We start from the raw sequence: 27,166 nt of genomic DNA on the forward strand, positions 1-27,166 counted from the left end.
AGGACCCCCCCCCTCAGCCCCTTCCCCCCTCAGACCCCCCCCCTCAGCCCCTTCCCCCCTCAGCCCCTTCCCCCCTCAGCCCCTTCCCCCCTCAGCCCCTTCCCCCCTCAGACCCTTCCCCCCTCAGACCCCCCACTCAGCCCCTTCAGGAGTTTTTATTGAGGATTTTTGGGGTTTTTGAGGATTTTTATTCACTATTTCTCTGGTGTTTCAGGGTCACCTGGGAAGCGGCCAATCAGATGCTCCGCCTCAGTAACCAATCATTAAGCGGCGCGGTCCCGACTGTAGCCAATAGTGTAGCAGGATTCCAGTAGCCAATCAGACACGGGTTGGTATCAACCAATGGGAAGCTGCGCTGGGAGGGGGCGGGGCTTCGAGGCGGCGCCGAATTTGAGGAGAGTTTTGCGGCGGAGCCGGAACCGAGACCCCGAGCCCGAGACCCCGGACCCCGAGAGACCGACACCCCGAGCCCGAGAGCCCGACACCCCGAGCCCGAGAGACCGAGACCGAGACCCCGAGCCCGAGAGCCCGAGCCCGAGAGAGAGCCGGGCCCGGGCCCCCACCCTCGGAGCCCCGGACAGGGGTCCCCCCCCCCCCACACACCGGACCCTCTGCCGCCATGCCTCCCGCCACCCGCTCCTCCTGCTCCGCCAGGCCGGGGTGGGCCGTGGCCCCCGGGGCGGAACGGCGGCGCTGGGCGGCAGCGGCCCCGGCTGGAGGCTCCAAACCAACAACCCACCCGGTGACAGCCATCCTGGCAGGTGGGGGAGGGGAGAGTGTGGGTGGGGGGTGTGGGTGTGCGGGTGGGGGGTGTGCGGGTGGGGGGTGTGCGGGTGGGGGGTGCGGGTGGGGGGTGCGGGTGGGGGGGTGTGGGTGTGCGGGTGGGGGGTGTGGGTGTGCGGGTGGGGGGTGTGGGTGTGCGGGTGGGGGGTGTGGGTGTGCGGGTGGGGGGTGTGGGTGTGCGGATGGGGGGTGTGGGTGTGCGGATGGGGGGTGTGGGTGTGCGGATGGGGGGTGTGGGTGTGCGGATGGGGGGTGTGGGTGTGCGGATGGGGGGTGTGGGTGTGCGGGTGGGGGGTGTGGGTGTGCGGGTGGGGGGTGTGGGTGTGCGGGTGGGGGGTGTGGGTGTGCGGGTGGGGGGTGTGGGTGTGCGGGTGGGGGGTGTGCGTGTGCGGAGGGGGGGTGTGGGTGTGCGGGTGTGCGGGTGGGGGGTGCGGGTGTGCGGATGGGGGGTGCGTGTGTGCGGATGGGGGGTGCGTGTGTGCGGATGGGGGGTGCGTGTGTGCGGATGGGGGGTGCGTGTGTGCGGATGGGGGGTGCGTGTGTGCGGATGGGGGTGCGTGTGTGCGGATGGGGGGTGCGGGTGGGGGGTGCGGGTGGGGGGTGCGGGTGTGCGGGTGGGGGGTGCGGGTGGGGGGGTGCGGGTGTGCGGATGGGGGGTGCGGGTGTGCGGGTGGGGGGTGCGGGTGTGCGGATGGGGGGTGCGGGTGTGCGGATGGGGGGTGCGGGTGTGCGGATGGGGGGTGCGGGTGTGCGGATGGGGGGTGCGGATGGGGGGTGCGGGTGTGCGGGTGGGGGGTGCGGGTGTGCGGGTGGGGGGTGCGGGTGGGGGGTGCGGGTGTGCGGGTGGGGGGTGGGGGGTGCGGTTGGGGGTTGGGGGTGCGGGTGTGCGGGGTGGGGGGTGCGTGTGCGCGGATGGGGGGGTGCGTGTGCGCGGATGGGGGGGTGCGTGTGCGCGGATGGGGGGGTGCGTGTGCGCGGATGGGGGGGTGCGTGTGCGCGGATGGGGGGGTGCGTGTGCGCGGATGGGGGGGTGCGTGTGCGCTGATGGGGGGGTGCGTGTGCGCGGATGGGGGGGTGCGTGTGCGCGGATGGGGGGGTGCGTGTGCGCGGATGGGGGGGTGCGTGTGCGCGGATGGGGGGGTGCGTGTGCGCGGATGGGGGGGTGCGTGTGCGCGGATGGGGGGGTGCGTGTGCGCGGATGGGGGGGTGCGTGTGCGCGGATGGGGGGGTGCGTGTGCGCGGATGGAGGGTTGCGTGTGCGCGTGTGGATGGGGGGTGGGGGATATGAGGGGATTGCAGGGAGTTGGGGGTATATGGGGGGGTGAGGGAATGTTGATGGGGCGGGGCAGGGGTCAGTAATATGAAGGGATCACGGGGTTGTTTGAAGTTGGAATGATCACATTAAATTGCAATTTGATTTATTATTGTCACATGTATTAACATACAGTGAAAAGTATTGTTTCTTGCGCGCTATACAGACAAAGCATACTGTTCATAGAGAAGGAAAGGAGAGGGTGCAGAATGTAGTGTTACAGTCATAGCTAGGGTGTAGAGAAAGATCAACTTAATGCGAGGTAGGTCCATTCAAAAGTCTGACAGCAGCAGGGAAGAAGTTGTTCTTGAGTCGGTTGGTGCGTGACCTCAGACTTTTGTATCTTTTTGCCGAAAGAAGAAGGTGGAAGAGAGAATGGGGTCCTTAATTATGCTGCTGCTTTGCCGAGGCAGCGGGAAGTATAGACAGAGTCAATGAATGGGAGGCTGGTTTGCGTGATGGATTGGGCTACATTCATGACCTTTTGTAGTTCCTTGCGGTCTTGGGCAGAGCAGGAGCCCATACCAAGCTGTGATACAACCAGAAAGAATGCTTTCTATGGTGCATCTGTAAAAATTGGAGAGAGTTGTAGCTGACATGCCAAATTTCCTTAGCCTCCTGAGAAAGTAGAGGCATTGGTGGACTTTCATAATAGTGTCTTCATGGGACGATCATTACAGGTTGTTTGTAATCTTGACACCTAAAATCTTGAAGCTCTCGACCCTTTCTACTTCGTCCCCATTGATGTAGACAGGGGCATGTTCTCCTTTACGCTTCCTGAAGTCGATGACAATCTCCTTCGTTTTGTTGACATTGAGGGAGAGATTATTGTTGTCGCACCAGTTCACCAGATTGTATAGGGTGATGGTGTGGCCACATCTGGAGTATTGGCTGGGATTCTCCCAAAAAAACTCCAAGTGCTCAACGGGCAGGAAACCTGGAGTAATTCCTGTCGGTTTTTATAGCGTAGTCACCAGAGCAAATCTCGGCACTGAGCATTGCAGAGTGCCCTCAGCGTGATTCACACTGGTAAGTGATGGGTGTGTATTCCCACTCGAGAGGTCGGCAGCACAGCACTGAGTGAGCCACAGCGCATGCGCCAATCCGTCAGAGCTACTCGAGCAGCATGGCGGCTGGGGGAATTGCCCCCATTGTGTCCAGTTTTGGCCTCCTTATTTGAGGAAGGATGTTGCGGCATTGGAGGCAGTTCAGGGGAGGTTCACCAGGTTGATTCCGGGGATGAAAGGGTTGGCGTATGAGGAGAGATTAAACAGTTTGGGCTTGTACCCGCTGGAGTTTAAAAGGATGAGAAAGGTTCTGATCGAGGTATATAAAATTTTAAAAGGGATTGATAAAGTAAATGTTGACCAAATGTTTCCCCTTATGGGGCAATCTCGAACAAGAGGTCACAGGTATAGGCTGAGAGGCGTGAGATTTAGAACTGAGATGAGGAGGAACTATTTCTCTGAGGGTGGTGAATTTGTGGAACTCGCTGCCCCAGAGCGCGGTGGAATCTGAATCATTAAATGGTTTGAAGTAAAAGATGGATATGTTTCTAATTTTTAAAAAAAGGGATATGGGGAACAGGTGGGGAGGTGGGTTTGAGACCAGGGAGAGATCAGCCAGGATCTGATTGAATAGCGGAGCAGGCTCGAAGGGCTGATTTTGCCGACTTCTGTTCCTAATTCCTATGTAAAGACAATGATCTTTCTGTGGTGTAGGTGGACTGGCTGGTGGAATAGAAATCTGCATCACGTTTCCAACGGAGTATGTGAAAACACAGTTACAGCTTGACGAGCGAGCGAATCCTCCACGTTATAAGGGCATGGGTAAATACACCTCCTTGTTATAAAGAAATAGACTCTGGAATGGCAATTGATGAGAGATGCCTACGGGTTTTTGCTGGTCCCTCTGCCATGCTACAATGCACAGAAAATTAACCTCTCATTCTTGCCAATAAGTGTGTGTGTGGCCACAGGTTGCAGATCAATCAGCTTCTTGCGAGCTGCAGCTCCTTGTTCTGCAGAGCTATCGGGTAATAATACTCACATTGCCACACTCTGTAGGGCAGCCTGGTTAATAATCCTGCCACGGGGCAGTCTAGTGGCAGCTTCACTGATATAGGAAATGTGTGGGTTGTGGCTTCTTCCCAGAGGCCCATACTCTGATATCCTGATCTCTGCCCGGCTCCCTGTGGGGGGGAACAGTTGGAATCCACTTCCCGGGGAACCTGTCAGGCTGCTGTACCATCATAACGAACTCGAGCAATGAGCCAGACAAACATACATGCAGTCATAGAAGTTTACAGCATGGAAACAGGCCCTTCGGCCCAACTTGTCCATGCCACCCTTTTTTTTTAAAACCACTAAGCTAATCCCAATTGCCTGCCTTAGGCCCATATCCCTCTATACCCATCGTACCCATGTAACTGTCTAAACGCTTTTTAAAAGAAAACATTGTACCCGCCTCTACTACTGCATCTGGCAGCTTGTTCCAGACACTCACCGCCCTCTGTGAAAAAATTGCCCCTCTGGACACTTTTGTATCTCTCCCCTCGCCGTAAACCTATGCCCTCTAGTTTTAGACTCCCCTACCTTTGGGAAAAGATATTGACTATTTAGCTGATCTGTGCCCCTCATTATTTTATAGACCTCTATAAGATCACCCCTCGGCCTCCTACGCCCAGAGAAAAAAGTCCCAGTCTATCCAGCCTCTCCTTATAACTCAAACCATCAAGTCCCAGTAGCATCCCAGTAAATCTTTTCTGCACTCTTTCTAGTTTAATAATATCCTTTCTATAATAGGGTGACCAGAATTGCACACAGTATTCCAAGTGTGGCCGTACCAATGTCTTGTACAACTTCAACAAGACATCCCAACTCCTGTATTCAATGTTCTGACCAATGAAACCAAACATGCCGAATGCCTTCTTCACCACTCTGTCCACCTGTGACTCCACTTTCAAGGAGCTATGAACATGTGCCCCTAGATCTCTTTGTTCTGTAGCTCTCCCCAACGCCCGACCAGCTTTATAGGACCCTGGTTAGACCCCACTTGGAGTACTGCGCGCAGTTCTGGTCACCTCATTACAGGAAAGATGTTGAAGCCATTGAAAGGGTGCAGAGGAGATTTACAAGGATGTTGCCTGGATTGGGGGGCATGCCTTATGAGGATAGGTTGAGGGAGCTTGGTCTCTTCTCCCTGGAGAGACGAAGGATGAGAGGTGACCTGATAGAGGTTTACAAGATGTTGAGAGGTCTGGATAGGGTAGACTCTCAGAGGCTATTTCCAAGGGCTGAAATGGTTGCTACGAGAGGACACAGGTTTAAGGTGCTGGGGGGTAGGTACAGAGGAGATGTCAGGGGTAAGTTTTTCACTCAGAGGGTGGTGGGTGAGTGGAATCGGCTGACGTCGGTGGTGGTGGAGGCAAACTCGTTGGGGTCTTTTAAGAGACTTCTGGATGAGTACATGGGATTTAATGGGATTGAGGGCTATAGATAGGCCTAGAGGTGGGGATGTGATCGGCACAACTTGTGGGCCGAAGGGCCTGTTTGTGCTGTGGCTTTCTATGTTCTATTAACTGAGTAACATGGATCTGGGAAATTGCTGTTAGCCTCAGGAGAGAGGGATTGTCTTTTATAAAACTGGGAGCAGGGAGGGCGTTGAGTGGGAGTTGATTCCCCGCTGATGAGCTCCAGGAATTAATAATCTGCTCTCTCGGCAGTTGACTGCGTCCGAGTGACTGTTCGGGATCACGGGGTTAAAGGATTATACCGAGGTCTCAGCTCTCTGCTCTACGGTTCCATTCCAAAATCAGCTGTCAGGTAAGAGACTGAAACAAGTTCAAAGGTGGAAAATATGAATGAGGAGGATAAAGAAGGAGCAGGTTTATGGACAAATACTTGAGAACAGTGATATCAGTTTATAATGTGGGTTTTCTGATGTCCTTGCTGTGTGATCATAGAATCCCTACAGTGCAGAAGGAGGCCATTTGGCCCATCGATTTTGCACAGACCATAACCCGCCCAGGCCCTATTCCCGTAACCCCGTGTATTTACCCCGCTAATCCCCCTGATACTAGGGTCAATTTAGCATGGCCAATCAAAGTAACCCGCAAATCTTTGGACTGTGGGAGGAAACCGGAGCACCCGGAGGAAACCCGCGCAGACACGGGGAGAACGTGCAGACTCCGCATGGACATTGATCCAAGGCTGGATTTGAACCCAGGTCCCTGGCACTGCGAGGCAGCAGCGCTAACCACTGTGCCACCCAAAGTGATGTTTTGCTTACTGGGAAATTCCCAGGTGAATACTACTGCTTTCAGTTGGGAACGTCGCGACAGGAGCAGGTGTGGGCTACGTGCCCCTTGAGTCTGCTCTGCCATTCAATAAGATTCTGATCAGATTGGGTTCCCCACTCCTTTCCTCTCTACTCCCTCATCTGTCCACTCATAATCCTGTCGAATTCTAGCTGGAGCCTTGTCTTTCTTCCCTCCCCACTCCCTGTTTCTGCTCCAATAGCCAGGTTCCATTATAATAAATATCTGTTTGATTGCTCTCTATCTCCTAACCTTGAAGGAACAAATCAGCTTGCTCCTAATTTAGCTGATTGGTGTTCTGGGAGCAAACTGTCCAGATACTGCCCTCCATTTGTAATTGGGGTTGCTACAGGTGATGGACAGAGTAAACAAGGTGAGAATCATTGATTTTGAAATGTTCAGTAATTGTATCACAGAAAGGTCCCCAGGTAGCAGCATTATGATGGGTATCTGTCTGGGGACAGAAGGATAGGGCAGAGTGGATATTATAGTGGGAGAGGGTGAGACAGTACTGGGTAAGAGAAGCGCAGAGTCAGGATCTGAGTTCTGAGCTTTGATTTATTGATGGTGAATATACATTAAAAACTGTCAGACCCGACACCTCCACATCATCAATGTCTTTTTGATTTATTTTTGTCACATGTATTAACATACAGTGAAAAGTATTGTTTCTTGCGTGCTATACAGACAAAGCATGCCGTTCATAGAGAAGGAAACAAGAGAGTGCAGAATGTAGTGTTACAGTCATAGCTAGGGTGTAGAGAAAGATCAACTTAATGCAAGGTAGCTCTATTCAAAAGTCTGACAGCAGCAGGGAAGAAGCTGTTCTTGAGTCGGTTGGTACGTGATCTCAGACTTTTGTATCTTTTTCCCGAAGGAAGAAGGTGGAAGAGAGAATGTCCGGGGTGCGTGGGGTCCTTAATTATGCTGGCTGCTTTGCCAAGATAGCGGGAAGTGCAGACAGAGTCAATGGATGGGAGGCTGGTTTGCGTGATGGACTGGGCTTTGTTCACGACCCTTTGTAGTTTCTTGCGGTCTTGGGCAGAGCAGGAGCCCCAGACCAAGCTGTGATACATTCGGAAAGAATGCTTTCTATGATGCATCTGTCTGCTGTATAAATCAAAGTGTTTGTGGGTCGGAGACACTCTGGGTGACAGTGATGGGAATGTTAACTTGGAAACCTAAAATGTGTTTGCTCCCTGATTGGAAAGCTGGTTAAACAGCAGACACCAGCTGCTGCATCCTGTTTCGCACAGCACAATCTCACTCTACTGTTGCCCTAGTACTTTGTTTTAGAAATTCCAGGTGAAAAGTTGGACAGCCTTATAGTTGTAGATATCTATCTCTCAGCATCATGCAACAAAGCCAGAGTTGTAGCAATTTGACAGCACACAGTGAGGCCATTCGGCCCATTCTGTCAGTGCTGGCCAATAATATCAGCTTTTGACCCAGAGCTCTGTGGGTTACAGCATTTCCAAACGCATGTCTAAGATCTTTTTAAATGCAATGAGAGTTTCTGCTTCTACCCTTCTCTCAAGCTGTGAATTCATATCAATATACAGAGCAGCAGTAGGTCACTCGGTCGTTCGAGCCTGCTACCATCTAATAAGATCATGGCTGATCCTCAACTCCACATGCTCACCTACTCTGGTAACCTTTCGCCCCCTCCTTAATCAAGAATCTATCTAGATTTGCCTTAAAAATATTCAGTGACTCGCTTTCCACAACGAAGAAAGTTCCAAAGACACTCAACCCTCTGAGAGAAAAATATTCTCCTCATCTCTGTCTTAAATGGGCGACACTTCTAAACGGTGACCCTTAGTGCTAGATTCTCCCACAAGAGGAAGCACCCTTTCCAAGACGCTCTGTCAAGATCCCTCAGACTCCCACCACCCTCTGGGTGAAAATAATTCTTCTCCTCATCTCCTTTCTAATCGCTGTATTTAAATCAATGCCGCCTGGTTATTGACCTCTCTGCGAAAGGGAATAGGTCTTTAGAACTTTATACACCTCAAATTGAATCTCTCTCAGCCTCCCATGTCCTGTGTAAGGATCAAAACATCCCACAACAAAAGCAGTCAATGGTGGATTATAGGGAAGCACAGCACAGCAAGCTCCCACAAGCAGCAATGCGATAGAAACTCGAAACAGGAGTAGGCCATACGGCCCTTCGAGCCTGCTCCGCCATTCATTCTAATCGTGGCTGATATTCAATATTCTGATCAGCCCCTTTGCTCCCCCCCCCCCCCTCCTCATTATCCCTCGATCCCTTTAGCCCCAAGAGCTATATGTAATTTCTTCTTGAAATCACACAATGTTTTGGCCTCAACTACATTCTGTGGGAGTGAATTCCACACATTCACCACCCTCTGGGTGAAGAAATTTCTCATCTCGGTTCTAAAAGGTTTACCCCTTATCCTCGAAATACGACACCTAGTTCTGGACTCTCCCACCATTGGGAACATTCTTTCTGAATCTACCCCGTCTAATCCTGTTAGAATTTTCTATGAGATCCCCTCTCACTCTTCTAATATCCAGTGAATGCAATCGTAAATGATGGTGGCGTAGTGGTATTGTCACTGGATTAGTGATCCAGGGTGATGCTCTGGGGGCCTGGGAATCCCAACAGGACATGTTGGTGAATTTTGAATCCAATAAAAATCTGGAATTAAAAGTCTAGTGACGACCGTGAATTGTTGTTAAAACCCATCATTAAAGTCCTTCAAGAAAGCAAATTTGCCGTGACTTCAGATCTGTAGCAATGTGGTTGACTTGTCAATGCCCAGCCAACAGTGTCCATGGTTAAATAGACAAATGGCATTGCCATTGGGTTCGACACTGTCTGAGTGATCCTGACTGTGTCTTGCCTTTGTTTTGTCCTCAGGTTTGGGATGTTTGAATTTCTGCACAATCAGATGATTGATGAGAAGGGAGTGCTGACAAAGTGGCGGAGCTTTCTGTGTGGTCTGGGAGCTGGGATGGCTGAAGCTGTGGTGGTTGTGTGTCCCATGGAGACAATAAAGGTAATGCAGTGTCCTCTCGCCGTGTCCAGCTGATAATCCAGGGTCGGAAGTGAAAAAAGGTCTGACCTGAGATGGCCATTTATGTGGAATCATTAACAAAAGAATGTATCTTCACATTTAGATTAATTCACCTAAACTACTTCTGGTAAATCTGGTTAAAGCTTGGCTTTTATTAAGGTGACTTGGTAACTTGGGTCCAGTGAGCCTCCTATATACTGTGTGTGATATAACTTTTATACATTCAGTTGGCGCGACCAGCATTTATTGCCCTTGAGAAGGTGGTGAAGATCTGCTTTCTTGAACCGCTGCAGTCCCTGAGGTGTAGGTACACCCACTGTGATGTTAGGGAGGAGTTCCAGGCCGGGAATTTGACCCAGTGACCGTGAAGGAGCGGCTATATAGTTCCAAGTCAGGATGGCGTGTGGCTTGGAGTGGAACTCGGCAGGTGGTGGTGGTGTTCTCACATGTCTGCTGCCCTTGTCCTTCTAAATACTAGAGATTACAGGTTTGGGAGAAGGCTGTCGATGGAGCCTTGGTGAGTTGATGTAGTGCATCTTGTATAACCTGTGCTTCAGTCCCCAGATACTGCCCTGTATTCTGTGAATTAACTGTGTCCTTTGTCGCAATGCCAGAGTTCACTGTTGAAATAATTTTTTTTTATCTTCTAGGTGAAGTTTATTCATGACCAAAGCTCACATAATCCAAAATACCATGGGTTTTTCCATGGTCTCCGGGAGATTATTCGAGAACAAGGTAGGCCCCTCTTGACATGCATGGATCAAGGGGCAAGATACGTGTCTCTTGGAAAGGGCAGTTTTTGGGAGAATTGTATACACGTTCTCCATTTCCGGGAAATTGGTGTGCTTTTCACATAGCCTAAAGCCCCGGGAGAGTGGGTCTGTCAGTGTCCAAAACATAACAGCACGGGAAGCAGAGAGACATTCCGCCTGTATCTAGTTATCATTCATTCTTAGATGTGGACAGTACTGGCACATCAGTACTTCCTGCCCATCCCGAGACTCTGGGGATAAAGGTCAGTGTGTTGTGTGACTATAAGCACTGATGGGGCTAAAGGGTATTAATGAACCAGCTGATGGGTTTTGAATCTTTAAGATCACCTTAATGCAAGGTAAGTCCATTCAAAAGTCTGACGGCAGCGGGGGAAAAGCTGTTCTTGAGTCTGTTGGTACGTGACCTCAGACTTTTATATCTTGTCCCCGACGGAAGAAGGTGGGAGAGAGAATGTCCGGGGTGCGTGGGGTCCTTAATTATGCTGGCTGCTTTGCCGAGGCAGCGGGAAGTGTAGACAGAGTCAATGGATGGGAGGCTGGTTTGCGTGATGGATTGGGGAGGGAGTGGGGGAGGGATATTGAATTCGATGATCAGCCATGACCTTATTGAATGGCGGGGCAGGCTCGAGGGGCCGGATGGCGGGGCAGGCTCGAGGGGCCGGATGGCGGGGCAGGCTCGAGGGGCCGGATGGCGGAGCAGGCTCGAGGGGCCGGGTGGCGGAGCAGGCTCGAGGGGCCGGGTGGCGGAGCAGGCTCGAGGGGCCGGGTGGCGGGGCAGGCTCGAGGGGCCGGATACTGCAGATACTGGAGATCTGAAATTTAAAAATAGGCAGCATCTGTGGAGAGAGAAACAGTTAATCTTTCAAATTGAGTATGGAAGAATCGTTTAGAATTCTAAAAGTGAACTCTGTTTCTCTCTCCACAGAATGTGTGCGTGAAATCCACGCGGTGTAGGGTGGGACTTGAGCCAATCTTTACAAACTTTCGTAAGCCTTTATCTCATTTGTGCATTACAAGCATGCACCTCCTCGCCAACAATCACCGCTTCAGTCTGTTCTTCACACAGGAACACAAGTGAATCCCCAGTTAATATCCACCATACAATTAAATATAATGGATATACAAGTCACACACTCTTCCTCTTGCTGTTTTACCAGCAAATTCACATAACACCGGGTTGCGATCATGCGATGTTACCCAAAGAGAGAAAACGCTGGAAAATCTCAGCGGGTCTGGCAGCATCTGTAAGGAGAGAAAAGAGCTGACGTTTCGAGTCCCGATGACCCTTTGACATCTCCTTGCAGATACTGCCAGACCTGCTGAGATTTTCCAACATTTTCTCTTTTGGTTTCAGCTTCCAGCATCTGCAGTAATTTGCTTTTATGCGCTGTTACCCATTTTCCTAGTCTGAAATAGATGGAAGGGGTCATCAACAGCACTGTCAGAGGCACTTGCTTAGTTCACTGGCGCTTAGTTTGGTTCAGTACCATTTAGCTCAGATCTCATTACAGCCTTGGTTCAGGCATGGATGAAAGCTGAATTCTTGAGGTGAGAATCACTGCCCCTGACATCAAGGCAGCATTTGACTGAGTGTGGCATCAAGGAGCCCGAGGCCCAGCCATCTTCAGCTGCTTCATGAATGACCTTCCTTCCATCATAAGGTCCAAAGTAGAGATGTGCAGTCATCAGCGAACAATGTTCAGTGCCGTTCATAATTCCTCAGATACTGAAACAGTTCATGTTCAAAAGCAGCAATGATGTGGAGATGCCAGCGTTGGACTGAGATAGACACAAAAAGTCTCTCAATACCAAGTTGAAGTACAACAGGTTTATTTGGTAGCACGACCTTTCGGAGCGTTGCCCCTTCATCAGGTGAGTGGCAAGTAACAGTCGCACCTCACAAATACCAGGCAATGACCATCTCCAACAAGAGTGAATCTAATCATTGCACCTTGACATTTGATGGCATTATCATCGCTGAATCCCCACTATCAACATCCTGGAGTTTGCCATTGGCTAGAAACTCAACTGGACAAGCCAGTGGTTACAAGAGCAAGTCAGAGGCTAGGAATCCTGTGGTGAGTAACTCGCCTGACTCCCCAAAGCCTGTTCACTGTCTACAAGGCTCAAGTCAGGATTGTAACGAAATACACTCCACCTGCCTGGGTGGGTGCAGCTCCAATAACAGTCAAGAAGCTTGGCACCATCCAGGACAAAGCAGCCCCGCTTGATTACCATTCCATTGATCACCATTCACTTCTCTCCATCACCAGCACACCCTGGCAGCTGCGTGTACCACCTACAAGATGCAAGAGGTGCTCGCTCCCATTCCCCCCCACTGTTAATTCTTTAGGATTTTATGAAAGGAAAAACTTTTCGGCTGAATCACAGATGTTTTATTAACAAAATAAAAGTTCCCGAGGCCCCAATGCAAGAAGTTTAAACTAGTGTAATGACACTGCACAAAATCCAAAACATCATCCTATTAACAAAAGGCCTCCAATAACACCCCACGTATCTGCCTAAACCTCAACTCCAATCCCCTCAGGATTTAGATGCAACACTTAAACTATCCTTAAGCCTCAGCCCCATTACCTCTCGGGTCTGGCTGATACAGCTGCCCACACGGGGTTGCTCCTTCGGGTCTGAGCTACCGGGTCTGTGAATCAGGGTCACCATTCACGATTCTCCTCAGTGGTGCAAGACTCGCCTTTTTAGTACAAAATTGTATCAAAATGTCAAACCATTTTTCCTGGAGACATCCTGTTTGGGTGGGGTTACATATCCAACTGGTTACATGGTTGCTTTAAGAGCTGATCACATGATTTGATGGTGATGTCGTTAGGGTGCTGGCACAGGCTGCTGTTTTACTTTGTCCTCTGTATAGGCGAGACTGCCTAGAATAAAACTTGTTAGTTTGAATCTGTGTGTGCAAACCATATTCTTCTGTTTTTGTTTAAAACCCACAGCCCCTAACCTAGTTAGCATAATGACCTGAACAAGGTCTGTGAAGTTGGCCTCTTGGAGTATGAGCTCCCTGATTGAAGTAATAATTGTCTGTCCAATCAGGGAATCTTACCTGTGTGTGTGTGTAACTATTATATAATGAGTGTGTCAGAGCTACTGACACTCCAGATTCTGGCTTTGTATCTGAAGCACTCCAAGGAGCAAAGACAATTTTGTAAATAAAGGGAATCTGGTGAAGGTACACTGGCCTCTGAGGAATTATTTTAATTGGTACATCACAAACAAAATTGGCGACAAATTGGATTTTGTTTCATTTGAAGACATTGAGAAAGGATCCTAATTAGAAGAAAAAAAATTGTGGGTCCTCGCCCATCAAATGTTAGAATGCTGGGGAGAAGCAACAACAGGATCTCTTGAGAAGTTTGATAAACTTAAAGCCAGATTCACTTTTCAAAGGGAACTGAGAGACTGTACACTGTTTCACAGAGACATGGCTCACTCTGGCTTCACCGGACTGTGCGCTATAACCAGACGGCTTCTCCACCCACCCAATGGACTGTCCAGTGCCCTCAGGCAAGGCTAGGGGAGGTGGTGTCTGCCTCCTAATCAACACCTTGTGGTGTCTAGATGTAGCAACACTGGTGAGTTTCTGTTCCCCGGACTTCGAATACCTGTCATTAAAATGCTGTTCCTACTACCTTCCGCGGGAGCTCACCTCTGTTGTCCTGACAGCAGTTTACATCCCACCCCATGCAGACGTGAAGGCTACACTGGATGAAATATACACCACCACAAATAGCCTTAGATGAAACATCCCGTGGCCTTGTTCATCGTGGCCGGGGACTTCAATCAGGCCAAGCTCAAGAGCGTCCAACCAAGGTACCACCAACATATCTCCTGTTCCACCAGAGGTCCAAACATCCTCGACCACTGCTACACAAATATAAACATACTGACCGCTCTATCGGCCGCCCACACTTTGGCAAATCAGATCACAAGGCTGTGCTCCTGCTCTCGACGACAAGCAAAAACTGAAGCGGGAGAATCTGTCAAAGAAAATCGTGCAATGTTGGTCTGAGGAGTCGATGATCTCCTATGGGGCTGCTTGGAGTCAGTGGACTGGTCAGTATTTAAAAACTCTGCGACCAGCCTGAATGAGTATTCCACTACACTAACTGACTTCATCAGTAAGTGTGTAGAAGACTGTGTGCCAAAGAAGCAAATCCATGCGTTCCCCAACCGGAAACCATGGATGAACAGGGATATCCACTGCTTGCTGAAGTCCAGGTCTGAGGCATTCAAGTCAGGTGAAACTGACCCATACAAGAAAGCCACAGATACAATCCAAGGGAAACCATCAAGGATGCCAAAAGACAATACCCGACCAAGCTAGAGTCCCAGGCTAGCCACACACACCCCTGCCGACTATGGCAAGGTCCACACAACATAACAGGCTACAAGATGAAGGCATGTAGAATCGCCGGCAACAACAGCACCCCTCCCTGATGAACGGAATGCATTCTATGCCCGTTTTGAGCAAGAGGTAAACGAGAGGACGTCACTCACCCCGGAAGCCTCGGCCGAACTGGTATCTGAGGTCACCATCGCAGACGCCAGAGCAGCTTTCTTAAGTCAACCCATGGAAAGCGACTGGTCTGGATGGGGTACCCGGGCCAGCACTCAGATCCTGCGTGAATCAGCTGGCAGGTGTATTCGCAGACATCTTCAACCTCTCGTTGCACCAACCTGAAGCCCCTACCTGCTTCAAGAAGACAACCATCATCCCGGTACCAAAGAAAAGCTAAGCAGCGTGCCTTAATGACTACCACCCAGTGGCTCTGATATCCATCATTATGAAGTGCTTCGAAAGGCTAGTCATTGCACGAATCAACTCCAGTCTCCCAAATTGCCTGGATCCATTACAGTTTGCCTACTGCCGCAACAGGTCCACAGCAGACGCCATCTCCCTGGCCCTACACTCAACCCAGGAACACCTGGATAACAGGGACACTAATGTCAGACTCTTATTTATTGACGACGGCTCGGCCTTCATTATCCCAACAAAACTGTGCTCTAAACTCCATGGCCTAGGGCTCAACTCCTCCCTCTGTGACTGGATCCTGAACTTCCTAGCCCACTGACCACAATCAGTAAGGTTGTCTTCTTGAAGCAGGTAGGGGCTTCAGGTTGGTGCAACGAGAGGTTGAAGATGTCTGCGAATACTCCTGCCAGCTGATTCACGCAGGATCTGAGTGCTGGCCCGGGTACCCCATCCAGACCAGTCGCTTTCCATGGGTTGACTTAAGAAAGCTGCTCTGGCGTCTGCGATGGTGACCTCAGATACCAGTTCGGCCGAGGCTTCCGGGGTGAGTGACGTCCTCTCGTTTACCTCTTGCTCAAAACGGGCATAGAATGCATTCCGTTCATCACGAAAGGGTGTGTTGTTGCCGGCGATTCTACATGCCTCCACGATCATCCTCAACACCGGTGCCCCACAAGGCTGTGTTCTCAGCTCCCTACTATACTCCTTATACACCTATGATTGCGGCCAAATTCCCCTCCAATTCGATTTTCAAGTTTGCTGATGACACCACCGTAGTGGGTTGGATCTCAAACAATGACGAGACAGAGAACAGGAATGAGATAGAGAATCTGGTGAACTGGTGCAATGACTATTTCTCCCTCAATGTCAGTAAAGCGAAGGAGATAGTTATTGACTTCAGGAAGCGTAGTGGTGGACATGCCTCTGTCTACATCAACAGTGAAGTGGAAATGGTTGAGCGCTTCAAGTTTCTTGGTGTCCAGATCATCAACAACCTGACCTGGTCCCCCCCATGCCGACACTATTGTTAGGAAAGCCCACCAACACCACTTTTTCAGGAGACTAAGGAAATTTGGCATGTCAGATATAATACTCACCAACTTCTACAGATGCACCATAGAAAGCATTCTTTCTGGCTGTATCACAGCTTGGTATGGGCTCCTGCTCTGCCCAAGACTGCAAGGAACGACAAAGTTTTGTGAATGAAGCCCAGTCCATCACGCAAACCAGCCTCCCATCCATTGACTCTGTCTACACTTTCTGCTGCCTCGGATAAAGCAGCCAGCATAATTAAGGACCCCACGCACCCCGGACATTCTCTCTTCCACCTTCCTTTGGGGAAAAAGATAGAAGAGTCTGAGGTCACGTACCAACCGACTCGAGAACAGCTTCTTCCCTGCTGCTGTCAGACTTCTGAATGGACCTACCTCGCATTAAGTTGACCTTTCTCTGCACCCTAGCTATGACTGTAGCATTTCACTCTGCACTCTCTCCTTTCCTTCTCCCTCATGTACTCCATGAATGGTATGTTTTTGTCTGTGTAGCGTGCAGCAATCAGTACTTTTCATTGTATCCCAGTACATGTGACAAATCAAATTAAAGGTTGAAGTGCCAGATGGAAGACCAAGTATGAAAAATCTTTTGTGGTTTTAAAAGAGGGGGTTTTCCCATCGGAGAAGGCTGAGATTCCAGCCAGCATCTGGCATATTTGAAAAAAGCAGTGCTTTGCTGTACGGCTGGGCCCATTTGAAAAATAAAATACGTCTTGTCTGTGATCTCCAGATTAAAAAAGGGAGTACTGGACAGATTTTTTTTAAAAAGCAAAATATATACCGAGCAGTCTCGAGTGGCTGGTGTCTGCGAGAGCAATGCCGGGTGAATTAGGATCCATGGGGCCTTTCTGTGAAGAAACTGAATCAGAGTTCCCGTGCAGAGTGTTTTCAATACTTTGTAAAAGTGAATAAAATTTCAAACACGTTACTCGTTCCAGCTTTTCTCAGTAAAATAGGAAGTAAAACCTTCAATTTGCTCTGGAGCTTGGTTTATCCAGCAAAGCCAGGAACCCAAAGTTTACGATGATTTGACAAAGATCCTTGAAGAGCATTACCCTCCATTGCCACTGATCATCACGGATCGGTTCAGGTTCCACTGAAGGAATCAAGTGGAAGGTGAAAGCATTGCTCAGTTTGTGGCAACTTTAAAAAGGCTGGCACAGCATCGGGAGTTTGGCGAGTCGTTAGAGGATAGTCTTTGAGATCGTCTAGTTTGTGGTCTCCAACATGAGGCGATCCAGTAAGATTGCTTCCTGAACCTGCTTTGACTGTAAAAGCAGCAGTAAAATCAGTGTCGCTGGAACTGGCTGCGAAAGAGGCTTCACAATTTGAGGCAGAAATTAACATTCACAAGATGTGAAAATGCTGGAATCCCCTCCCTAACAGCCCTGTGGGTATACACCCCGCCCCCACCCCCCCCCCCCCCCCCCCCCCCCCCGCCCTGCCCCAAGAATCGTGTTTATTCAGGGGTAATTGAGGAAATTCTTATTGAGGGATTGAATATCTCTTTCAGGTATTCGAGGAACGTACCAGGGGTTGACGGCCACTATCCTCAAACAGGGCTCAAACCAAGCAATCCGTTTCTTTGTGATGACAACCCTGCGTAATTGGTATAAAGGTGAGCGGTCAGCGAGGGACATCTTCCCATCTCCTTTACCCACTGGGGCTTAGACAGGGCGAGGAGGGGGATTATTTCCCTGGGTCTAGCACTGGGTGACTGTCCATTCATAGGTGAGGAGGGATGCTGAATATCTGTCCATTTTACATTGCAGACTTTGGGTCTTTTGAGAGAGCCTAGGACATTTGGTACAGATAAAGCATTACTGTGAAAAGGAGGGGGGAGGGAGCATTCCCAGCCCCCTTCGCTCCTGCTATTGTCTGGAAGTTGCTCAGACCTAGGGGGTACCTGAGGGAGCCAGCATCATGTCTTGGACCAGTGGTACACTGAGTCAGGTTCACAGTGTGGTGTAAGATGGATCAATGGCATGATTGGAATGGGTCACTGAGAGGTTCTGTATTTTCAGGTGACGATCTAAACAAACAAATTAATCCATTTATCACGGCTACATTTGGAGTGACTGCTGGGGCAGCCAGTGTCTTCGGGAATACCCCTCTGGATGTGGTGAAGACGAGGATGCAGGTGAGGAACGGGGTATTAGGGTGCAGGCTGTAGGGATCAGTGCCTGGTACAGTTTCAAATGTGCATGCTACAATTACACACACACTTTCATTTCTATAGCGCCATTCCGTCTCAGGATGTCCCAGAGCACTTCAGAGGGTGAAGTGTGGTCACTGGTATAGTGTAGAAAATCTCAGATAAAGAGAAGGGTGGGGTTGGGATCCTCCCCACCTGCCCTGTCCTATGGGAAGGAACTGGGCGGGATGGTGAGCCTAGCTCCAAGTACCTAACTGCCACGTTCCCATGTTACGATCACAGCTGATAGTACTAGATGAGTCTGAACCTAGGGAGGTCCTAACTTTTTTGTTTAGGAATATGGGGAGTGAATTCTGCACAGTCACAAGAGTCCACTGAAGTTACAAAATCTATCTTGTACTCTATCATAATCAGTGCACAGCCCATTAAACCAATAGATGGCCTGTGGTCAGACATGCTACACTCCTAAAGAGATTCAGTAGATTTCTCATCAAGCCCCCAGAGCTTGTCACGTTGATCTCACTGGAACTCTCTTTCACGTGAGGGTTTCCAAGCTCAATGGTCAAAGGATGCTCGCTTTGGAATCATCTCCCAATCACCACTTTCTCTTGGATGCCTTCCACAAGGGTCCACCTCCAGGGTTTTGATCTCTCCGTCTCATGTTCCTCTCCCCTGGATCACCATGTTCTTTCAAGCTTTGCCTTCCACACTCAGTATTGTGCCGTACCAACAGAACACCACTGCTTCACAGGCCCATTTCACTCCAGTCTGCTTCCTGCAACTTTCTCACTTGAAACTGGGAGCCTTTTTCTGTTCTTCACTGAAAACTTATCTGTTCATGATCCTTGTTCTCATTCCTAGACTTGGAGCCATAGAGGTTTACAGCATGGAAACAGGCCCTTCGGTCCAACTTGTCAATGCCCTGTCCTATGGGAAGGAAGTAAGCTATTCCCAATTGTCTGCATTTGGTCTATATCCCCCTATATCCATCTTATCCATGTAACTGTCTAAATGCTTTTCAAAAGACAAAATTGTACCCGCCTCTACTACTGCCTCTGGCAGCTCGTTCCAGACACTCACCTCCTTCTGAAAAAATTGCCCCTCTGGAGCCTTTTGTATCTCTCCCTTCTCACTTTAAACCTATGCCCTCTAGTTTTAGACTCCCCTACCTTTGGGAAAAGATATTGACTATCTAGCTGATCTGTGCCGCTCATTATTTTATAGACCTCTATAAGGTCACCCCTCAGCCTTCTACGCTCCAGAGAAAAACATCCCAGTCTATCCAGCTTCTCCTTATAACTCAAACCATCAAGTCCCTGTAGCATCCTAGTAAACCTAGACAACTTAGCTGTTACCTTCCTGTCCCCCCTCTGATTTTTGGAACCTTCTTTAGTTTAAAACTTGCTCTCTGTCCCTTTTCATGTTCAGGTCCTTCTGTGCGATGCTGCTCACAGCTGAACTGCAACTGCCTTTCCTGTCTCTGGCTCCTTGGTGCTAGGCAACAGCATAGTTTTTTTCCCCCTACTTTTGAGTTGTAAAACCTTGTTAAAATGCAGGCATCTTTTAAAGTAAAACCAAAACTCAAGTTCCTCCCTTAACACACATACAAAAAAGCCATATCTTACTCTTAACACCCACAAAAAATATATATAACTTGCTGAAAGCTATCTCTATTTGGTCGCTGCTGTTTAAATTGCTGCCACCCAGTTAGGGCTGTTTCCCTGTGTGACTGACTGCTGCCTGACTGAGCGGGAGCCTCAGGAATCGATGCAAATCGGACACCTATGATTTCTTTCAGACTCCGAGGGGAATTTAACCGGCGATTAATTTGGTTCCTTCCGCTTGGTGAGGAGGAAGAGAAAGCTTTCTTGAGATAAATCAAAAATCCTACAGTAAGTTCTCAGTCCCAAGTTTCTACTGCCCATCTTTCCCACACCCAGCCCTGTGGCGTTAGTCCTCATGCCCTCCTGCTGCTGCTAACTCTGACCCTGTCTGAATCCGGTCAGTTCACTCTTTTTTTAGTCCCTTTCAGTTTCAGTTAGAAGTCTCACAACACCAGGTTAAAGTCCAACAGGTTTATTTGATAGCAGCAGCTTTCGGAGCGCTGCCCCAAAGTGCTACCAAATAAACCTGTTGGACTTTAACCTGGTGTTGTGAGACTTCTTACTGTGTTTACCCCAGTCCAACGCCGGCATCTCCACATCATCCCTTTCAGTTTGGCAGTTTTTACAGCAGGTGGCAGCCAAGATCCAGGTAAGGACTATCCTTCCTCGCCTCTTCAAAGGGAACCTACAGCCCTCACCTCAGCGTATGTTTTACTTAGTTTATTCCAGTGGTTTCCTCCACCCTGGAATCTGTCCTGGGTTTTCATCATGCTCTGTGTATGATGTCCTGATGTTAGTCCTCTCCTTGAAACTTGGTTCTGGTGTCTAACCTAAAACAATGTTCTACGTTTTGCCATTCCTGCGCTGCTTATTATCGAAAGTACTTCAGTAAGGTACCCTCTTGGCCACCCCTCATCAAGATTCCTCTTGTAACTCTGGTTGTCAGAGTTCCGCTCGTGTTTAGCTGTCTCCCTGTGTCAGGCTGACCTGAGTTGGATGTAGTGTTTGGTGTGTTCTGGATCAGAGCCCTGTGCTGGTTCAGTGAAAACCTGCTTGGACACTTACTCTGCCGTTGTGACTAATATAGTTCAACAACCCGTGGGGAGAGCCGGAGAACAACTCGCTAACACCTCAAATATTTCAGCTGTTTGCGCCAAGCTGAGTGCTTTATCTGTCTGTACTGTCACAACAATGAGAAAAAAACAGGAAATTATACATGGAAATATTGGACTTTAAAAACTTGCAAGTATTGTAAACTGTGAAGAGGGCAGTGTAGGACTTCAGAAAGACACAAGTTGGTGGCATAGGCAGAAAGGTTGAAGTTCGATGCAGAGAAGTGTGAGGTGGTGAATTTTAGTAGGAAGAATATGGAGAGAGAATACAAAATAAGGGGTAGAATTCTTAAAAGAGTGCAGAAACAGAGGGACCTGGATGTACATGTGCAGAGATCATTGAAGGAGGAAGGACAGGTGGAGAGAGCAGTCAATAAAGCATACAGTACACTGACAGTGGTGGGTGCCTGGAACTCGTTGCCGGGGGAGGTAGTGGAAGCGGATACGATAGTGAGTTTTAAGGGGCGTCTCGACAAATACATGAATAGGATGGGAATAGAGGGATATGGTCCCCGGAAGGGTAGGGGGTTTTAGTTCAGTCGGGCAGTATGGTCGGTGCAGGCTTGGAGGGCCGAAGGGCCTGTTCCTGTGCTGTAATTTTCTTTGTTCTTTGTTCTTTGTTCTAGTATCATGGACGTTATTAATAGGGGCATAGAGTAAGGTGGCAGAGTGGTTAGCGCTGCTGCCTCACAGCGCCAGGGACCTGGGTTTGATTCCCGGCCTTGGTCACTGTCTGTGTGGAGTTTGCACGTTCTCCCCGTGTCTGCGTGGGTTTCCTCCGGGTGCTCCGGTTTCCCCCCTCAGTCCACAACGGGTTAGGTGGATTGGCCATGTTAAATTGCCCCTTAGGTGTTAGGGGGACTAGCTAGGGTAAATGTATGAGTTATGGGGATTGGGCCTGGGTGGGATTGTGGTTAGCGCTGCTGCCTCACAGCGCCAGGGACCTGGGTTTGATTCCCGGCCTTGGTCACTGTCTGTGTGGAGTTTGCACGTTCTCCCCGTGTCTGCGTGGGTTTCCTCCGGGTGCTCCGGTTTCCCCCCTCAGTCCACAACGGGTTAGGTGGATTGGCCATGTTAAATTGCCCCTTAGGTGTTAGGGGGACTAGCTAGGGTAAATGTATGAGTTATGGGGATTGGGCCTGGGTGGGATTGTGGTCGGTGCAGACTCGATGGGCCGAATGGCCTCCTTCTGCATTTTAAAAAAGTACAGGGTAAGGAGGTTATGCTGAATTTATACAAGACACTAGTTAGACCTCAGCTGGAATATTGCAAACAGTTCTGGGCGCCACACTGTAGGAAGGATGTGAACACATTGGAGAGAGTGCAGAAGAGGTTTACAAGAATGGTTCCAGGGATGAGAAACTTCAGTTATGAGGATAGATTGGAGAGGTTGGGACTGTTCTCCTTTGAAGAAGGTTAAGAGGAAATATGATAGAGATAACCAAAATCCCTTTACACTGTAAACATTTTGATGCATACCTCCAATATTCTCCAACTCCGCTTCCCTCAACCTCATAAAAGCATGTCAAAGCACCAATTGATGCAACACCAATGGGAAGGAAATTAATATGACTGATCAAAAAAACCTGCTGTTATTTCTCATTGCACTTAAAGTGAAATAAGCAGCACAATGGTTAGCATTGCTAACCAGGAGATAAACCAGGGAAGCACAGGCCAGTGAGTCTCACGTCAGTGGTAGGGAAACTATTAGAGAAAGTTCTGAAGGAGAGCATCTATCTCCACTTGGAGAGGCAAAGCTTGATCAGGGATAGTCAGCATAGCTTCGACAGAGGGAGGGCATGCCTAACAAATTTGATTAATTTTTTTGAGGAGGTGACCAGGTGTGTCGACGAGGGTAGTGCAGTTGATGTAGTCTATACGGATTACAGCAAAGCCTTTGACAAGGTCCCACATGGAAGACTTGTGAAGAAGGTAAATTCACATGGGATACAGGGTACTTTGATAAAGTGGATTCAAAACTGGCTCAGTTGTAGGAGACGGAAGGTGATGTCAGAAGGCTGTTTAGTGACTGGAAGCCAGTGTCCAGTGGCGTACCACAGGGATCTGTGTTGGTCCCCCTATTATTCGTCATTTATATTGATGACTATGTGGGGAGTAGGATTAGTCAGTTTGCGGATGACACAAAGATTGGACGGGTGGTTAACGGTGAGGCGGAGTGTTTTGGGCGACAAGAAGATATAGACGGAATGGTCAAATGGGCAGATAAGTGGCAGATGGAATTTAACTCTGAAAAGTGTGAGGTGATACACTTTGAAAGGAGTAATTTGACAAGAAAGTATTCAATGAATGGAAGGACACTAGGACATTCTGTGGAACAAAGGGACCTTGGTGTGTTTGTCCACAGATCTCTGAAGGTGGAAGGGCTTGTTAGTCGGGTGGTGAAAAAGGACATGGGACACTTGCCTTTATCAATCGAGGTATTGAAAAGCAGGGGAGTCATGTTGGAGTTGTATAGAACTTTGCTGAGGCCACAGCTGGAGCACTGTGTGCAGTTCTGGTCACCACATTATCAGAAGGATGTGATTGCACTGGAGGGGGTGCAGAGGAGATTCACCAGGATGCTGCCTGGGATGGAACATTTAAATTATGAATAGAGATTGGATAGGCTTGGGTTGTTTTCATTGGAGCAGAGAAGACTGAGGGGCGACCTGATCGAGGTGTACAAGATTGAGAGACATAAACAGAGTGGATGAGGAACAGCTGTGCCCCTTAGAACAAAGAACAATACAGCACAGGAACAGGCCCTTCGGCCCTCCAAGCCCGCGCCGCTCCCCGGTCCAGGATTGAATCCTGAATCCAGGATCCCCGCCCAATTTTCCAGCCTATCTACATACCAATATCCTATCCACCGAGCTGTCCCTCACAGCTACGATGCTTTGTTCATCACAACCTATTAACTCACCCCCACCCCCCCATTCCAGACCATGTGATCTCCAGGGAGAGGCGAAAACCCAGAGTGAAAACCCCAGGGCCAATATGGGGAAAAAAAATCTGGGAAATTCCTCTCCGACCCCCTGAGGCGATCGAAACGAGTCCAGGAGATCACAATGGCCCTGATCGGAAAATGCTTCCCAACCCTAGTCATTTCCACTTCCACGAACACCATATGAATTCCCTGCCCCCGAGACAGGTTCCCAACTATCCGCAGTCTCGCTCTGTACTGGTACCAGCAAGATGATCATAGAATGAAGCCTTGAAACGAGAAACAAGGAACAATTAGCCCGCGCCGCTCCCTGGTCCAAACTAGACCACTCTTTTGTATCCCTCCATTCCCACTCCGTTCATATAGCTGTCTAGATAAGTCTTAAACGTTCCCAGTGTGTCCGCCTCCACCACCTTGCCCGGCAACACATTCCAGGCCCCCACGACCCTCTGTGTGAAATATGTCCTTCTGATATCTGTGTTAAACCTCCCCCCCCTTCACCTTGAACCTATGACCCCACGTGAACGTCACCACCGACCCGGGGAAAAGCTTCCCACCGTTCACCCTATCTATGCCTTTCATAATTTTATACACCTCTATTAAGTCTCCCCTCATCCTCCGTCTTTCCAAGGAGAACAACCCCAGTTTCCCCAATCTCTCCTCATAACCAAGCCCCTCCATACCAGGCAACATCCTGGTAAACCTCCTCTGTACTCTCTCCAAAGCCTCCACGTCCTTCTGGTAGTGTGGCGACCAGAACTGGACGCAGTATTCCAAATGCGGCCGAACCAACGTTCTATACATCTGCAACATCAGACCCCAACTCTTATACTCTATGCCCCGTCCTATAAAGGCAAGCATGCCATATGCCTTCTTCACCACCTTCTCCACCTGTGACGTCACCTTCAAAGATCTGTGGACTTGCACACCCAGGTCCCTCTGCGACTCTACACCCTTTATGGTTCTGCCATTTATCGTGTAGCTCCTCCCTACATTATTCCCACCAAAATGCATCACTTCGCATTTATCAGGATTGAACTCCATCTGCCAATTCCTTGCCCAAATTTCCAGCCTATCTATATCCTTCTGTAGCCTCTGACAATGCTCCTCACTATCTGCAAGTCCTGCCAGTTTTGTGTCGTCCGCAACCTTACTGATCACCCCAGTTACTCCTTCTTCCAGATCATTTATATAAATCACAAACAGCAGAGGTCCCAATACAGAGCCCTGCGGTACACCACTAGTCACAGGCCTCCAGCCGGAAAAAGACCCTTCCACTACCACCCTCTGTCTTCTATGACCAAGCCAGTTCTCCACCCATCTAGCCACCTCCCCCTTTATCCCATGGGATCCAACCTTTTTCACTAGCCTACCATGAGGGACTTTGTCAAACGCTTTACTAAAGTCCATATAGACAACATCCACGGCCCTTCCTTCGTCAACCATTTTGGTCACTTCTTCAAAAAACACCACCAGGTTAGTGAGGCATGACCTCCCTCTCACAAAACCATGCTGACTATCGTTAATGAGTTTATTCCTTTCTAAATGCGCATACATCCTATCTCTAAGAATCTTCTCCAACAACTTCCCCACCACGGACGTCAAGCTCACCGGCCTATAATTACCCGGGTTATCCTTCCTACCCTTCTTAAATAACGGGACCACATTGGCTATCCTCCAATCCTCTGGGACCTTAGTTGAAGGGTCAGTCACGAGGGGACGTAGGTTCAAGGTGAGGGGCTTGAGGTTTGGGGGGATTTGAGGAAAAGCCTTTTTACCCAGAGGGTGGTGAGGGTCTGGAATGCGCTGCCTGGGAGGGTGGTGGGGGCGGGATGCCTCACATCCTTTAAAAAGTATCTGGATGAGCACTTGGCACATCACAACATTCAGGGCTATGGGCCAAGTGCTGGCAGATGGGATTAGGTGGAGGTTCAGGTGTTTCTAAGGTGCTGTTGTGGACTCAATGGGCTGAAGGGCCTCTTCTGCGCTGTGTGATTCTCTGCTGCCTCATAGCGCCTGGGACCCGCGTTCAATTCTGGCCTCGGGTGACTGTGTGGAGTTTGCATGTTCTCCCCGTGTCTGCATGGGTTTCCTCCGGGTGCTCCGGTTTCCTCCCACAGTCCAAAGATGTGCGGGTTAGGTGCATTGGCCGTGCTAAATTCTCCCTCAGTGTACCTGAACAGGCGCCGAAGTGTGGCGACTAGAGGATTTTCACAGTAACTTCATTGCAGTGTTAATGTAAGCCTACTTGTGACACTGATAAACTTTAAACTTATTCTTAAAGCTTGAAATAGTGTATATGGAACTCAGAAAGCCACGTTTGGGCAGCTCCAGCTGACCTGGTGAAGACTGACTGCAGAGTAGAGGGATGGGGGAGGGGGTGGGGGGAGAGGGAGGAAGCTGGCAGCCTGGGTTAGTTGTTGGTTAAAAATTAAATCACATGAATGAACGAAGCACCATCCCAAGTGGACACGACTATTCTGGAACCTTCTCTCGCCCTCTTCCACCTCCCTCCCCTGAAACCAAGTTCTCCACCTCCAATTTATAACCCTTTTAAAAGATTATGACTGAAATAACTTGCTGTGGAGTAAGTTTACAGACCAGATAAAAGCTCCATCTGAGGTGGGGCTCCCGCTGGTGCTGTTTTAAATGATCCACGCTTATAAATCAATTTTGTTTGGCTCTATTCAGACATAATCTGCATGTTTTAAAAGTGCATTTACGCATTTTCTTTTGATCAAACCACCTCGGCGCCTTGCCAAAACAAAACCCAGAAAACCACCAAGCACCATGATATCTGCAGTCTGTGCTAACACTTCTTGAGGGGATCAGGGTTTGTGGGGCAAAGGCAGGAGAATGGGGATGAGAAACGTATCAACCATGATTGAATGGCGGAGCAGACTCGATGGGCCGAGTGGCCTAACTCTGCTCCTATATCTTATGGCCTTATAAAACAACGTCAGTCAAGCTTTTATTTTATTTTTTTTTTAATGTTGAGCTTTACAATCCATAACACGTAAAACAGAAAGCACTCAAATCCGTTAGTGACTGACGGTGGGTTTTGTTTCGGTTCTTTTTGTACAGAAAATTCCACAAGACATGTTGTTAATCATGTCCTTGCCCCCATTTCCCCCTCTCCCTCTCTTCTCCACTTGGCTTCCACATTATTCCACTGATCATTTAGCTACACCTCGGAGAGGTGTGGTGTGATAGGCCATTCCCCTGGACTAACACCTCAGCCAGCCACTGCACGGTTCTTGCGGCACCCCGTTTCGAAAGCCCT

At 49.3% G+C, this 27,166-nt stretch overlaps 1 protein-coding gene across 1 annotated transcript in view; it reads left to right on the forward strand.

The window, feature by feature from the left end:
• Positions 1-619: 619 nt before the first annotated feature.
• The window catches only part of LOC144487929 (tricarboxylate transport protein, mitochondrial-like), a 33,674-nt gene continuing 7,127 nt past the window's right edge, over positions 620-27,166 (forward strand). The window contains exons 1-7 of the mRNA XM_078205984.1: positions 620-761; positions 3,817-3,924; positions 5,820-5,919; positions 9,298-9,436; positions 10,105-10,189; positions 17,582-17,686; positions 18,093-18,208. Of these exons, the coding sequence (XP_078062110.1) occupies positions 620-761; positions 3,817-3,924; positions 5,820-5,919; positions 9,298-9,436; positions 10,105-10,189; positions 17,582-17,686; positions 18,093-18,208 (795 nt within the window). The remainder of the gene's footprint in view (positions 762-3,816; positions 3,925-5,819; positions 5,920-9,297; positions 9,437-10,104; positions 10,190-17,581; positions 17,687-18,092; positions 18,209-27,166) is intronic.

The sequence above is a fragment of the Mustelus asterias genome, unplaced genomic scaffold (genome assembly GCF_964213995.1).
Source record: "Mustelus asterias unplaced genomic scaffold, sMusAst1.hap1.1 HAP1_SCAFFOLD_1136, whole genome shotgun sequence".
In the NCBI taxonomy this organism is placed as follows: domain Eukaryota; kingdom Metazoa; phylum Chordata; class Chondrichthyes; order Carcharhiniformes; family Triakidae; genus Mustelus; species Mustelus asterias.